This window comes from Mesocricetus auratus, unplaced genomic scaffold (genome assembly GCF_017639785.1).
Source record: "Mesocricetus auratus isolate SY011 unplaced genomic scaffold, BCM_Maur_2.0 Super-Scaffold_100011, whole genome shotgun sequence".
NCBI classification, from domain to species: Eukaryota; Metazoa; Chordata; class Mammalia; order Rodentia; family Cricetidae; genus Mesocricetus; species Mesocricetus auratus.
The window spans coordinates 84,997,785-85,014,278 of NW_024429195.1; the positions used below are offsets into that span (position 1 = coordinate 84,997,785).

General features: G+C 49.3%; 1 protein-coding gene across 3 annotated transcripts in view; it reads right to left on the minus strand.

The window, feature by feature from the left end:
* Appl2 (adaptor protein, phosphotyrosine interacting with PH domain and leucine zipper 2) overlaps positions 1 to 15,827 on the minus strand; it is a 42,471-nt gene extending 26,644 nt beyond the window's left edge. For all 3 annotated transcript variants that reach the window (XM_021235112.2, XM_013123356.3, XM_005083782.4), the window contains exons 1-2: positions 15,675 to 15,827; positions 8,029 to 8,127 (exon numbers count right to left, since the gene is read on the minus strand). In XM_021235112.2, coding sequence (XP_021090771.1) covers positions 8,029 to 8,127; positions 15,675 to 15,728 — 153 coding nt within the window. In that variant the 5' untranslated portion in view covers positions 15,729 to 15,827. The remainder of the gene's footprint in view (positions 1 to 8,028; positions 8,128 to 15,674) is intronic.
* Positions 15,828 to 16,494: the final 667 nt, after the last annotated feature.

Consider the following 16,494-nt stretch of genomic DNA (forward strand, 5'->3'; position numbering starts at 1 on the left):
AGTCAACAAACATGGCAATAACCCTTTGACACTCAAACCAAGCAGTCAACAAACATGGCAATAACCCTTTGACACTCAAACCAAGCAAGGCCTGAGTTCTCTGCTTCTGACACGTGCTCTGAGTAGAACTGAAGGTCTGCCTGGGAGCTGCTGCGAGACTGAGGGACAGCACTCATGTGCCAAGGACACAGCTCCACACAGCTTGGGGAGGTGGGACACATCACAACAGCCACCTGCCAGTGACTGGGGGCAACTGGGGAGAAAGTGGCGAGGCCAGAACTCGGCACAGCAGGGCACCTCAGCCTGGTCTCACCCACCCTTAACCCTGACTGAAGGACTCTGCCAGCATTGGCTAGTGAACCTACACGAACCCTGGGAGCTAGCAAAACCTATAAAAGTGGGGGCTCAGGCCAATATTCAGCCAACATGCAAGTGCCAGATCCGAGAGGGCCTCCTGTTAGGAACACAAAGCCACACTTTCCTGGGAACTGGACAGCAAGAGAGGTGGCCCTGCATGTAGGTTCTAATGGAGTTCTGAGAGTAACGCCATGCACGCACACGTGTGTTTCTGGAGCCCAAGACCTCAAGTGTTAGCAAGGCTCCACTCTGAGCTCCATACTGACATGTCTCATTCTCTTCATGGTACTGCGACAGTTCTTGGGCCACTGTCTATTTCACAGGAACCCTTAAGACACAAGCTAGGGCGAGGGGTGTGGCTCAGGGGAGAGTGCATGTTTACCATGCAGGAGGACTTGGGTTTGATCCCCAGCAAAAGAAAAAAAAAGACAAGCTGACAAAGGGTTTGCAGACAGCTCCTCCCATGTTAAAGAACCTCTTGTCCTGTTGCCGAGGCAGAGACAGGGGCTAGCAAGTCCAATGAGCAACTGAGCTCCTGGCAAGGAATGCTTACCTACTGCCCACAGCGCCATCCGAAACCATCAGCAGCCTCTGTGGGCAGCACCCCCCCCCCCAGGGCAGCGAGGAATGAGGCTGAGACAGTGGAGGAAAACCCTGGGGTCTCATGGACAGCCATGTGCTTGGAGGCCTGTTCCAAGTGGCACAGATGTGGCTTGAAGAACGGCGCTTACCCTGGCTCTCAAGACCCATGGTAGCAGCCCGAGGTGGAGGTGGAGAAGGTGGGTGACAGGTGGCAGAGGGCTGACTGTCTGGGAAGCGTGGGGAGCAGGCAGTGCGGTGCAGACGAGTGTGGGAGCAGAGGCCCCTGGGGCTGAAGTGGAAGAAAGTGTGGATGGAGGGAAGAGCAGACACGGCTGGCCGGGAGACGAGGGCGAGGCAGTCAACGTGCCCCAGAAGAACTGGATCCATTCTCGAGGCCAATGGCAGGAAGTGTGAGGGAGTCAAGTGCCAGGCCTATACCGAAGAGGATGAGTCATGCCACCATAAAGGCCTCCCAGGCTGCATAATGAAGCTTGTGACCCTGACATGCAGGCCGGGTAGGGGTTAGCTCTGTGAGGCTGTCCCCTGAGATCACTCAGCTCTGGCCCACACACCTGAAGCTACAAACTGCTTCTCTGTCTCAAGCAGGTGAATAAACCTCAGTTTGACCACCAGGACTGTGAAGTGTATTAATAATCTGGACCAAAAATTAATGAAAGGAAACGGGCATTGGTGGCAAATGCCTTTAATCCCAGCACTAGAGAGGAAGAGGCAGAGTCAGGCAGAACTCTGTGAGTTCAAGGCCAGTCTGGTCTATAGAGTGAGTTCCAGGTTAGCCTCCAAAGCTACACAGAAACCCTGCCTTCCTGTCTTGAAAAACCATGATGCTGATGATGATGATGAGGGTGATGATGATGAGGATGGGGATGATGAAAGGAAGACTCTTCTAGGTTCACAAACTTGGGCCTACCTCCAACAACTACAAAGTTACCAGGCTCGGCTGTCTGGACAAGAAAAGCCTCTGAAAGGCAAACCCCTAGCTGCCACTGCCATTTGTGGGGACCAGTGTACAGCGCCATGCCCAAGAGTGACTACAGGCTTCTCTGGTTCTGCCAAGCATCAGCTGTGTGACCCTAGGCAACCTACACAACTTCGCTGACTCTTAGATTCCTCAGCATATATTGTAATTTTATTTTTCTTAATTAGGACAACTAATTGAGATCATGCACAGGAGGTTCCTGGCCTGGTGAGTGACACTTGTGTCTAACGAGTAGGAGAATCCTGTCTGCCTTCTACAGGCTCCTCCCTCTGCTGTCACTGTTCTCATCGCTTCCCAGCAGGTACAGTAACTCATTCAGCTCTCTCTCTCTCTCTCTCTCTCTCTCTCTCTCTCTCTCTCTCTCTCTCTCTCTCTCTCTCTCTCTCTCTCTCTGTGTGTGTGTGTGTGTCTCTCTCTGTCTCTGTCTTTCTGTCTCTCTCTCTGTCTGTCTGTCTCTCTGTCTCTCTCTCTGTCTGTCTGTCTCTCTCTGTCTCTCTCTCTGACTGTCTGTCTCTGTCTCTCGGTCTCTCTGTCTCTCTCTCTCCTACTCTGTGTGTGTGTGTATGTGTGTATGTATTTAGAGAGTTTCTTTTACATTTACCTGTTGTGCATGTACAAGCAAGCAGAAGTCAGACAAAGGACATTTGAGGTCAGTTGTTTCCTTTCACCACGTGGGTTGGGGACTGAACTCAGGTCCTCAGGCTTGGCAGCAAGCGCCTCTCCCTGCTAAGCCATCTCTCCTGAGCAATAACTTTGCACAGTGTTTAAATAACTTCATTCCCCTTCTCTCTCATCTTTGCTTCAGCTTGAGCTGTATGTTTCCACAGCTGAAACAGGCTTTTGGGGTCCAGAGTTTTCAGATCTGCTTGGGGTGCAACGTTTCTATGAGCCTCATTTGGTGAAAAACAGCTTTAGCGCTAGGTGTAGGGGCATACAAATTTGCCTCAGGCTGGCCAGGGCTTCATGGTAAGACACCCCCCTCCCCATCTCAAACATACAGCAAAAGCCCCAAACAAAAGCCAACAGCTGTGGAGATATGACTGGATTAACCTGCTCTGCAGGGAGAACACATAAGCTTTAACACAGTTGTCACTGGGAAGCAATTTAGCAGGGGCTGACAGACAGGCAGGTCAGCAGTTAAGAGCACAGGCTGTTCCTGCAGAGGACTGACTCAAGTCTGAGTCCCAGCACCCATGCCAGGTGGCTCTCAATCCTTATAACTCTATCTCCAGGAGATCCAACACCCTCTTCTGGTCACCAGGGACACACACACACACATACACACACACACACACACACACACACTCTCTCTCTCTCTCTCTCTCTCTCTCAAATAACTTTTGTAAAATGTTATCTAATTTATTAAAACACTGCCCCAGGCCAAAGGTACCAGCCAGAGAGGCTCATCTCCTGCTAGAGGAGAAAAGTGGGTCCTAAGAACCACCACCAGTTTCACTAACCTGCTAGCAAGAGACAGCCCTCCGGGCCATAGGAGCCCCCAACTGTCTGACAGCGGAGAAGATGATCTCCCCTAATCCTCAGAGAGCCCAACATGAAAGAAAAAAATAGAACAACTCTAAACCTACTTAGGAAAGAAACAATTATCAGACACACTGATTCAAAACAAACTCTGTGGCAACAGAACTGCATATGTATCTTTATGTTCCTGTCCAGGCACCTCAGGCATTTGAACTCACTGGCCCAGTAGTCTAAAAGGCAGCAGAGAGCCCTAAACAACCAGCTTTCCCTCCATTTGTAGTGAAAGGCACTCAGCTTCCTTAGCTGTCAACAGCCATGATGGGGGCTCACTCAGCTCCTGGCACGGGCATGGCTCTTCTGCCGGCTACGAGATGAAATGGGGACACACAGACCCATGCATGCCCCGAGATTCCAGTCCCCTTGCTACTTTACAGGCTCATTCCAGAGGTGAAGCCAAACAAAATCCAAATGTCCCCACAAAGCAGCCAAGGCCTGCTCTCTGAACTCTCTCTTTCTAAAAAATTTGATTGTCACTTTATTGTCCTTTGTGTGACTATACCAACAATAGTTAAGCATTACTAAGCACTGCGTGTACATACATGTGATTTTATTTACACACAGTGTGTACCTTCATTAAACCCACCTAATCATGTAACTATCAGGACCTGAATAGAAGCCTCTACAAACCCTCATCTGCAGAACCGTACCTTTCAAGAGTCTGTCAAATGCTTCTGCTTTTGCCAACTAGAAGCAATATCTAACTATAGGACTAAGGTATAAACTATACATTTATCAATGTCTAGCACATAACTTATATTCTATGATGTAATTAGTATTAGTTAAGATAAAGAGGACATTGTTTATAAATTCAATATATGATAGTCATTTCTCGATGCTAGCTACCCAGTCTTTTCTTTTATTCCTGAGGTCACATTTAATGTCAACGGTAATGTAAGATTCCTCCTTTCATGTTTCTAAAGACCCCAGTCTTTCTAAATTAGCCTGTGTTCACACAACGTTGGGAAAGTGCTTCTGCCCAGAGAGCAGGTCTTGTCCCACTCCAGTCAAAACTTCTAGCTTTCTCTTCTAAAACATCAACTTTCATTTCACCTTCTCTACTTTTTCTTGTTCTTCCTCCTTCTAAACTAAGCCCAGGGGATGCTCACTGGGGCAGAATCCAAAGTGTACCAAGCAGTTGACTGAAAATACCTGTGTCTCACCAGGCAGTGGTGGTGCACGCCTTTAATCCTAGCACTTGGGAGGCAGAGGCAGGTGGATCTCTGTGAGTTCGAGGCCGGGCTGGTCTACAGAGTGAGTTCCAGGACAGCCAGGGCTACACAGAGAAACCATGTGTGTGGGGATGAGGGTAGACGGGGATGGACGACAACGATGATGGATATGACATAATAGTGAAAAACTATGTCTTGCTAAAGAAAAAAAATCAAACTCTAATATAATTCAATATATTTGAGTGTAATGTTTAAGTAATAGCATGCAATAAAACCAAGAAAAGTGGGGGCAGGTGATGGCCAGAGTAAAAACATAGAAAAGTATTACTAGCTTAAAATATACACATATCAAGGCAAGCAAAACACATCTCAGGCCTTCCAATAAACCTGAAAAGCCACAGCCCCGCTTGTGCCAATCTGGATGCCGCTGGTGGCCAGCTGTTTCCAGAGCATTTCCGCAGCTCTGCAGCTGAAGCCAGAGGGAGGAGGGTGCTGGCCTGTGGGCGGTCACATGATGATCATGTGCTAAGAGTTAAAAGCAGGCTCCAACCTCTCGGAATGCAAGACCTACTTAGTTTTGGCACAATGCAGTTCTCTGGCTCAGAATTTAAAAAGGCGCAAGGAAGCTGGCTGTGACAGTGTGGGGAGGCAGGGCAGAGACTCCTGCAAGGGGAGGACACAGAGTCTTGGAGCCTGAAAGCCTTAAACAGGTGACATGGCCATTTAACGGCAGTTCTCAAAGTTACTAACTTGCAAGCAAGAACCAGAGATAAGCACGGTCAATTTTTCTCCTATTGTGTTAAATGTGGAATATTCAGAGAAAAATACAAAACATTCAATATAAGTAATCGGGTAAAAACTTAGAAAAGTCCTCATATTCCTAAACTCTGAAGGGCTCATCAAAACAAATGAGCAGTGACGATCACAAACACACACCGCTCTCCGGAACACTAAACTACATCTTCGGCCCAGAATAGTGCTCAGCAGCAGAACACGAGGCCAAGTTCAATTCCTAGCACCACAACAAATATCTCAGACTCTGAGGCCCATGGAAAGGTATGTGCCACCACCATTTTTATTTTACGTGCACTGGTGTTCAGCCTGCATCTATCTCTGTGTGGGGGTGTTGGGTCTCCTAGAACTGGAATTACAGACAGCTTTGAGTCACCATGTGGGTGCTGGGACTTGAACTCTGATCCCCTGGAAGAGCAGTCAATGCTCTTTACTGAGCCATCTCTCCAGTCCCCCAACACACTATTTACTAAGTTATTCCTGCCCGACACTACAGTTTGCAAGTCTGTCTCTAGCCCTGAACACTTCCCTTACTTTGGTGCCTCATGTCTCCTCAGAGTTAGTGCTTCAAGACAGAACTGTGAGTTGGCTGTAGTGGTGCATGTCTGGAACCTAGCACCTGGGAGCCAGAGGCAGAGAGAGGATCACGGGTTATCATCAGCTACACACTGAATTCCAGGCCAGCCCAGGCCACATAAGACCCTGTCTCAGAAAATCAAAGAGGCCAGGCAATGGTGGCGCACGCCTTTAGTCCCAGCACTCGGGAGGCAGAGGCAGGCGGATCTCTGTGAGTTTGAGACCAGCCTGGTCTACAAAAGTTAGTTCCAGGACAGCCTCCAAATCCACAGAGAAACCCTGTCTCAAAAAACCAAAGAAAATTTTAAAATCCATGTGCCTTTCTCTGCCTCTTCCTGTGTGGTCTCTCTGTGGTTGAAGTCAAGGGGCTGGACAACAGCTCTCTGCTCCCCCCCCCCCACTGTGTCTTCTTTCCAACTGACATGTGGGAGTTGTACACATTCATAGGTAACAGTGTGACACTCAGTACAGTGTGCATTGCGCAATTACATTTGGGTCTCAAAGGATCATGGAGGTTAGTTAAGATCGTGGCATTACTGGGAGGTGGCAGAACCTTCCAGAAGTAGGGTCCAGTGGGAGAAGCTAGGCCCTTGGAGAGTGCCCTTAAAGGGGACAATGGAGCCCAGCCCTTCCTCTGGTCTACGTCGGCCACCATCAGGTATGTGGCCTTCTTTCTCCACCAGGCTCTCCCACCACATCATGTGATGTACTCACTCACTACAGGCCCAAAGCCACAAGACCAAGTGATCGCACACTAAACTGCGAGGCTGAGCCAAATGACACAGCTCACCTGGCAAGTTGACTTTCTTGGGTGTTTTGTTATGCTAACAGAGAGCCAACTCACAAAGCAGCCTCAGCCCAGGCCTTTACCCAGTGTAAGCTCTCTACAGGCAAAGACTAGGGCTTTTTCTCATGGTGAATAACGACTAAAGACTATACGCTATTGTATTTCGGACGATACTTTATTGTTTTGTGTATGTATGTACATTATGTGTGGGTATGCACCATGGCACACGTGTGGGGGTCAGAGAGCAACCTATGGGTTTTGGTGTTCTCCTCCTGCCATGCCAGCATTGGGGATGGGACCTGGCCGTCATGCTTGGTGGCAGGGACCTGGACCCCTGAGCCACCTTGCTGGCCTCACTCTGCAATTACTGCTTTACGAGCTATGTACTGCTGCCTGTGGTATTTATATCATTCATATCCTCAATGAACAAACGGAATGTGAGCGCAGAGATCAACAAAAACTATCTACCGCTGCTATTTTGATACTCTGTAAGTGACACATCTTCCTCAGAAAGTGACACACGTGGCAGTTCTTGTTTGTAAAGAGCTTTGCTTTTGCTACTCAGCAATTTATTTTGCATGGGTTTTGCAAGCCAAGATATTTGTTCCTCAAACAAAGAGGAAAGCCCTTGAAAAGCCATTTCTACCTCATCCAAGACCGACCGATATCGAGGAAAACAAACGGCGTTGAGACACTGAACCCACCCACCCACTCACAATGGGAGACAAGACTCCAGTGTTTCCCTCGGGGTTGGATTCAAAAGTACACCTCTCCTGGTGCTGCTACAGGAAGACCCCAGCGCTGTCTCCAACCAGGGAAACAGACATCTATCCTTGGTTCTCTGAGGTGAAGACAAGTAAGAAAAACAACTCTGATATGTTATATGTTCATGACGGGGTACACATACATGCATGTGAACATGTACCCTGAGGCCACAGCTCAATCTCCCGTGTCCTCCCTTAGAAGCCATCCACCTTCCTGAGACAGTCTCTCACTTGGGGCTCACCGATTAGGCTAGGCTGGCCAGCCAGTGTGCCCTAGAGGTCTGCCTGTTGGTATCCACCAGTGTTGGGAAGACACCAGCACCATACTGTGCCCAGCTTTGTTATATGGGTTCTGGGGTTCCAATTCATTAGGTCTTCTCAGCCACTGGTTTTATTTCGAAATTTTAAGGGACATTTTTCAGATGCAAACCTTCCATCCTCTGAGAGAAGGGGCGGGCAGCATACCTGTGCTCCATAGACACGCTGCATGGCTTGAAGCAGCTGGTTGGTGTAGTCTGTGAGGGTGCCAGCATCTTCCTCAAACACACTCAGCAAGGAGCGGGTCTGCAGGCAGAGAAGAAAGTGTCAGTCTTCACTCCCGGGGACAGCTGTGAGGGAGGGCATTCAGCAGGGGAGCCACCTGGACCCAGAAGGGAAGTGTCTGGTGACCTGTTCTCACCCTGTGCACCCGGGCAGGACCACAGAAGAAGCCAACGGGTATGGGGCAGGGCTTGTGTTCCAGGGCAGACAACCCGCCAGCGCCCGCCCGGGGCCCTGGGTCTCACTCCCAGAACCAAGGGGAACCCATGGAGGACAATGATGTGTGCACAAGTCCACTCGGTAATCAGGATCAGAAAGGACAGCTTCTCCTTCCATCCACACAGGAACACAGGGCCCAAGCACTGTGCACAGGGGCTGCTCGGGTGCCTGCAGTCAGGGCGTCCCAAAGACTGACGCTGCTTCCTCTCAAGATACCACACAAATTCCCTGGTGGGGGAGGGGCAGGGAGGGGCAGGAGAGGGGTGGGGGAGGAGTAGAACTTTTAAACTCATGGCCCGAATCTCAAATCTCCTGGACCACTGGCAGAAGCTCTTGGCATACAACTCAAATGGCAACCATTATGCTGGCCCCTTCTCTCAGAGCTCAGTGACTATTTCATACACAGTGCCATTTTCATACACAGTGCTTGGAACACCCTGAATGCTAGTGGCACTGTCCTATACTGGGTGGGGTGTGAACAAGGGTCAGGGCGTCACATAGCAGAGATCTATTCACACATGTGAATTCACAACAAGGGGAAATAACCAATGAGTCAAAGAGGGCACAGGAAGCTGCTAATGAGGTCACACACAGTGCTTTGCCAACCAGCTCTGCTCACTTTTCTTGCAATGAATTTCAATCCCTTCTTTTTCTAACCTACCTAAGCTAAACCAAGGTTTGAATTGGTCTTTGAGACCACTATGCTGCTAGGCCACCACCTAGCGGGACCAGAGCTCCCCGGGGTGCAGGCAACCCCAGGAAGTAATGGGATCTGGGAGTGGGGTCTTCACTTCTCCCAGGCATCCTCTAGACTTTGCTCCACAAACTGGGAGCTTCACAGCAGTGTGCGTATCCTTCTCTGCCGGGGGCTGCGGGGCCGGAGGCGGATGTCCGAATGCTCTGCTAATGAAAGGGTCCCAGGTGATGAACCAGAAATGGAAGACAGCTCTGCACACAGTTCTCTGTGAGGCAGATGCTCACACAGCATGGACCTTTACTGCCAGAGTTCCTCAAACGTCCTCAAGTTCAAATCCCGAACAGGAAACGAACTGATTCCAGGGTGTAAACAAAGGATGCATTAAATGACACACCGGTAATAGAATATACACACAGATTTTTTTATTCTGTCCATTCTGTTTGTAAATAAACATCACTGCTGTGACCCGCTAGATGTCATAATCCATTAATGGCTGGCAATCAGTAGGTAAAAATGACAATTCTAAATTCTTATATCAAGGTATGATGTCTGGCTGTTAAAAAGTGACTGAGTTCATCATTCATGGCCTTTGTGCCCCTGCTCTGCACCAGCATGTGCTGAAACATCATCCAGAGGACTGAGAGTTACTGTGATGAAAGTGCTTCTAAGATCAGCAGGGGCTGAGACTGCGGGGGCATCTTGAGGGAGCTGTGATGTGGGGGATGGCATTTATTATGAAGACAGTTCTCTCTGGTACTCATAGCTACTCTCAGTGCTTTAAAAGGTGGTTTCTTCTTAACACCAAGGCAGCATGCTTATCTAAGAGTGCCACCCAACAGTACAGTCACATGTGTTCCTGGTACCCAACGCTGTGGGGTCCCACCAAAGTCTACAAAGATCCAAATACCTTTCTTACTATAAATGGCAGGCCTGGGAACACAAGAAATGATGCACAACTGGATTGCGGAGATTTTAATTTTTAAAAATATTACTTGTTGGGCTGGAGAGATGGCTCAGAGGTTAAGAGCACTGACTGCTCTTCCAGAGGTCTTGAGTTCAATTCCCAGCAACCACATGGTGGCTGACAACCATCTACAATTCAATCTGGTGTATATGTAATAAGTAAATAAAATCTTTAAAAAAAATATTACTTGTTGGGCTGGAGAGATGGCTCAAAGGTTAAGAGCACCGGCTGCTCTTCCAGAGGTCCTGAGTTCAATTCCCAGCAACCACACACATGGTGGCTCACAACCATCTGTAATGAGATCCGGTGCCCTCTTCTGGCCTGCAGGCAAACATGCAGGCAAGACACTGTATACATAATAAATAAATCTTAAAAAAAAACTACTTGTTCATTTACCTGAATCCTAATTTTCTCTCTTAATACTCTAAGGAATAAAATACAGATGAGAGATGGTTAATAAGAGAAGGCTTAGACAACTGCTTTCCAGCAGGAAGACTCTAGTGGAACTCCTTGTATCCGACCCTGATAGGCACTGGACACCTGGCACTTTATCTAACACAACTTCATCATCAGATGCTATGGTCACATTGCGCTCGCTTTACAGGGATGAAGCTAGGACTCAGGGCAGCTATGAAGTACGCTCCACCTCTGTTCTAGCTTCCTCTTTGCTGCTTTTAAGCTACAGTCCACATTGAGGGAAGTCAGGGCAGGTGCTCCAGCAGAAACCATGCAGGAGCACTTACTGCTCACTGGTGGCTCATGCTGTATGTCTTGCTTATACAGCCCAGGGTGCCCTGCCCTCCCCATGCGACAGACCCGCCTACATCAATAGTCGAGACAAGTCAGCCAAGACCAACCTGATGAAGACAATTAGCTGACTCTAGCTGTGTCACACTGACAATTAAAGGTAACCAGGATGGCCTCCCAGAGTTGAGAGGCGAACAGGCTAAGATGTAAATCAGGTCCATTGCAAGGACCATGCTGTCAGCAGCATCAAGGGTTTCATTAGCGGGTGTGCTCTGTGGGGCCAGCCCAAGACCTGGAGCTGGATTCTCTTTGATCATCCCTCTTTCTTTGCTTGGGTTTCCCTGTGTGGTCCTGGGTGTCCTCAAACTCAGAGCTCCGCCTGCCTCTGCGTCCCGAGCACTGGGATTAAAGGCGTGCGCCACCACGACTCACTAGATCACCCCACTCTCTAGCTCTCACCTACAGCAACTTCAGAGAGCGGCATCGTGGTACCTTGCCTTGTCTTAACCATCTGGGCTTGGACTTAACTGGACAGTGGTCACACCTGGTAAAGAGCGCCCCATTGCTGAGGGACTGCTTTGCCACACACCATCATCAGCACTCACTGTGCTCAGTGAATGGGTGGAGAGCGGATGCCCTCACACAGGGTGAGCAGGTCAGGGAAGGCACACCAGATACTCAAAGTCTCCCCCGAAGGTCCAACACTGGTGTGGACTGTGCGCAGACGCTAACGGCAGTCGCGGTGGTCGCTCTTCAGAACAGCCCAACTGAGGAGCTATCCTCATTTTCATTTTATGCACGCGCACACAAAAGCTCAGAGGCCAAATAAAAGCCCCCAGTGACTGGCAGGCTTGTGGTTTGACTCCATGGGTTTCTACTAGCCTACGTTCTTGGGAGTATCTGCACCCAGCCAAACAAGATCTGTACCCAGCCAAACAAGCCCAAACACTCTGTGGGGCTGGCCTCGGCTCCATGGCGTTCCTTTACCTTAAACATCGAGTGTTACCTAATCAAACAGCCCGGACATTCTCAATAACACACAACTGTCTAAGAGTCCAATATCAATAGCACTTACAGTTTGTTTCTTTAAAATGTACACTAAACTAATTTGGTGTAGGGAGAGAAACATCTTAACAGAACCAAGTCTACTGAATGGAAAGATATGTAAAGCTATGGGATAAACTCCCTCCACAATGAAGCCACACAAAACCGGGTGTGTCTGGACGCATCTCCCTGAGATAAAGAAAGTCCTGATTGCTGGGGAGGACTGTTCCAAGCTAGGTCACTGCATGATCTCAGAATCAAGTCTTTCATTTCTCTGTTTCCGTTATGCCACCTGCCAAAGAAATACAGCAGAAAACAACATAAAAGAACGGAGCAGAACTTTATTCCCAACTTCCTGGGAAACCCCACAGCATACAGGGTGAGAGTACCCTCTAAAGAAGGAACCAGGATGTGCTGCTGGGGCCCAAGGCTGTGTCTCTGTCCCTATCTATTACAGCAGGACTCACACTGTCCTGGAACAGCCGCTTATCTGCCCCAGGAACAGGAGTGAGCCAGTCAAGGACAGGTATGCCTATCTAGTTGATGGTCATGTTTCCAGCAGCTAACAGAGCCCAGCCAGCAGGGCAGAGACTCATAAACTCTGATGGGGACACATCTCTTCACCCTCTGAACACTCACGCACCAGCAGAAAGAACGCATACACTAATGCTAGTTGGGCAATACAACGTGCTACCCTGCACGCTGAAGAAGAGGAAATGAATAGTTGTGTCTAAGGCCAGTCAACTTCTATTCAGCACTTCTTGGAGCAATCAAGTTCAAACACAAAAGCCTTTGTGTTCCTTTAGTAAGTCCTGTGTAACCAGGTTACTCAAGCAATCTTCATAACTCTTCCTCCTCTAACAAGAAGAAACAAACAGTTCCTGGGGTCACAGTATCCTTTTTTCTCCTTGTGAACCAATATTTCGGGCCATAGGAAAGCCAGGTAATGGGACCAACTTCAACAGTCCCCCAGGCTGAGGCGACAGCAGTGGTAGGGCACTTGCCTAGCTTGCACTGTAAGGCCTGGCTTCACTCCCGTGTACCACAAAAGCAAACCCTTTATTCCTGCTGCCCGCATTTCTTCAGGGTACACACTTGGTTTCTCTGACCCTCCTCCATCTTACTAAATGACCTGTCTCAAAAGACTGTTGGAAAGACCGAGTACGGCACACAGCATGTACAATCCGGACCAGGCATGTTTACCCCGTAACCCAAGAGAGACACGAATGCAAGTCAATGCAAAGTCACAAGCATTCTTAAAACATGGAGAAGCCGGGCCTTTAATCCCAGAACTCGGGAGGCAGAGGCAGGTGGATCTCTGTGAGTTCGAGGCCGGGCTGGACCGACAGCCTCCAAAACAATACAGAGAAACCCTGTCTCGTAAAAACCAAAAAAATTTTTAAAAAAATAAATAAAACATGGAGATTTTTGCAATTCTTTTGTAACTTGACTACATGGTTCTCCAGTGTAAATTTCGGAGGTGATAATGTCGCCCACTGAAGTCAAGAGGAGGCAATCCTGAATTCTAGGCATTTGCTTCTTGTTTAAATCTTTTACATAAAATAAAAGACATGGTTTCGGTTCTACCCAGTTTCATGCCTCTGGGTCTCCTGGGAGTAAAGCTGCGATCCTATACAAGCAACAGCCAAGCTCTGAGGACTGTGAAAGACTCCTAGAGCTAGCTTCTGTCTCACAGAGCAGTCACTGAGAAGCCAGTGGGAGAGAACCAGACTCATCAGCTATGACGAAGGAACAGGTGGCTCAAGGTGTAAAGGCACTTGTCACCAAGTCTAACAACCTGCAATCAATCCTCGGCACTGATTTCCACAAGATGTACTCTGACCTCCACATACTCAGACCCACACACACACACATCTGAATCAAGGATCAGGACATGCCGCAGAAGAGGGTGATGGAAAGAATGAGGTGAATTTAGTGTTGTGAAATGCTTCTTCTAGACATAACTTGGTCCTTCCACTCATGAACTCTGCAATGTGGTCACCAACACAAGACAATGCCAGCCAACATTCCAGCATCAAATGGAGACACCCAGAGACCCCACCCCCAGCTGAGAAGCTACTGGCTGTGGATGGCTTCTGGAAGGGAGAGTCAGTTTTCTTTGGAGGTGTGGTGCTGGGATGTCGGCCTGGTTCCACTGGATGGCCCCACACCCACACAGGAGGAGAGCACTATTGAGGTTTTGTGTGTTGTTGAGGAACATGGACAGGAACATAGGCAAACATGGGGGAGGGGCAGTGGAGAAAGGGGGAGGAGAGGGTATGGCAGACATGACAGACACACTGTGTAAGTATATGAAATTATTAAGGAATAAAAAGTGTTTTAAAATGTTCCTTACCAGAAAGGCAACAAAACAAGTGATGGAATTCAATATGGGCTTTGTAACTTTGCAAGGAAGTCAACTATCTAATAAACCTTTACCAGAGAAAAAAGGGGTTAAAAACTTAAAAAGAATGCCAGATAGGAACGGCAATGCCCTCTAAACGTCTTTTTCCCCCACACAGCTCAAAGTTGTAAGTCACAGAGATAGGATATAATTTTACACTGTCCTACCACCTTCAAGGCCATCTGCCCCATAGCCCTTCCGTAGTTTCCGAGGATGAGAAAATTGAGCTGATCACTAGAGACAGAACTGCAAACCAGTCTCCAGACTCACTGTCAGTGTCTCTGTGCTTCCCCCGACACTGAGCATGTCCTGGATACCACCCACTCACGTGAGATCCTGAACTCTCCACCTTGTTATGTCTATGAGGACAGCCCGGTTCTGCCTGCATCATGGCTGGCTAGGAAAGCAATCTAGCTTTGACTTTCAGTGTCCCCAAATACAAAGCAAATGGAAATCCTATTCATAACCATTATGATTATGACTTCCATCCACTTATATTCAGATCCCAACAGCAGGTGAGGGTGGTTGAAATGGTTTTCCACCACAGGCTGTGGTCAAATCAAACCCAACACCCAGAGCTGTACAAAGAGGCTTTCAAAAGTTAGCACACAGATGCCAATCTATAAAAAAAAAATTGAATCAATAAAAAATAGTTGGGCATGACATCACATGCCTGTAATCCCAGCATTCAAAATGAAAAGTTCAAGGCTAGCCTGGTCTACACAGCCAAGTTTCAGGCCAGCTATGGATGGCTACTTAGAAAGACCTTGAATCAAAAAGTACTAATAATGGGAAAAATGACAATCCCAGCTTACTTACACGTCCTCACTAGTCTATACGAGGACAATCCTAAAGAAATGCGCCCAAAACACAGGTGCACACAGCCCTTTTGATTTATTCCACAGGGGAGAAGTGCAGAAATGTAGGTCAGTCAGTCCGTCAAAGTTCCATCTGGGAGACACACTTCTCTTAAGAAAAAAAGTAAGGAGACCAAAGGGACAGGAGAAACTGTGGAAGAACAGCTTAATTCTTTCTAACTTCAGGGTATTTATTTAAATAATCTAGGGACGCTATAGCAGAAAAGCTAAGGGAGCTCAAGAAAAAGGCGTGTTGAGTTCCGAACCACCGTCAATCAGCGCTGGCTCGTTTGCTCTATCTGCCTGTCAGTTTTCACTCTCAAGCTCAAAGGACTAGATTCACATCTCCAGATGCAAACGAAGCGCCCCCGCCCCTGTCCCCAACTCTACATCCAGGCACAAATGGGGCAAACGCTGCAATGTTCTCTTCACCGGTGGGAAAAGTGTAGGGGAGGCCTGGGTCGGCTGGGCGAGGGATGCAGGTTTTCCCTGCCCATTCCGGCCCCCGCACTCACGAGTTACCGTGCGGCGCCTGTGTGAACAGTGCTGAGGAATTCTGCACCAGGCGGCCCGGGAAACCTCCTCGCCCCACCCCCGCTGTGGGGCGGACAGCGACCACCCCGACCTCCCCGGCGGTACCTGCGGGCTATCCTGCAGCGCCTCCTCCAGCAGGAGCTTGTCCACGGCGGGCATGGCGCGGCGGCGAAGGAGCGCGGACGGAACGGGAGGCAGGCGACGCTCGTGGGTGCTCGGCGCTGCGGGGACTGCGGCGGAGTTCCCTGCCCTCGCCGACCCGCCCCTCGGCCTCGCCCCTCGGCCCCGCCCCTCGCCGCCAGATCAACAGGAAGTGTGGCGGGACACCGGAAGTGTGGCGACCGCGCTTCCGCCTGACCGGGTGCCTTGGGCCCTCGGGGAGTTCCGGCTGGAGGGGCGGGGCCGGGGAGTTCCGGCTGAAGGCCCGTGCGTGGGTGGCGGAGCTCCCCGCAGGGAGAGGAGCGTTGTTTATCATCTTGCGGTTGGGCAGAGTGTTCCTCTGTATGTGGGAGGAGATAAGAGTAAACAGATTTTGCGGCTGTTTTCTGGCCTCTATTTTTTTTTTTCTTTTGGAGACAGGCTCTCCTGCATCTCGGGCTGAGGATGATCCTGAATTTCTGGTCCTCCTGCCTGCCCGTCCTGAGAGTGAAGAAACAGCGGGCATGCGCCACCAGACCTGATTTGTGTGCAGTGCTGGAGATCGAACCCAGGGCTGCGTTCATGCTAGGCAAGCCCTCTACCAAAGTAGCCACATCCCTAGCCTTACTGTATTTCTTAATTTTCGGGGTAGAGGGGGGAGTTGGGTGGAGCTGGGGAGGTGGCCCTGCGGTTATTTCAGGAGACCTGAGTTCGATCCTCTGCACCTGCAGGCAGCTCACAAGTGGCTGTGACTCCAGCTCTCTTTGGCCTTGGGTACCGCTCTCAC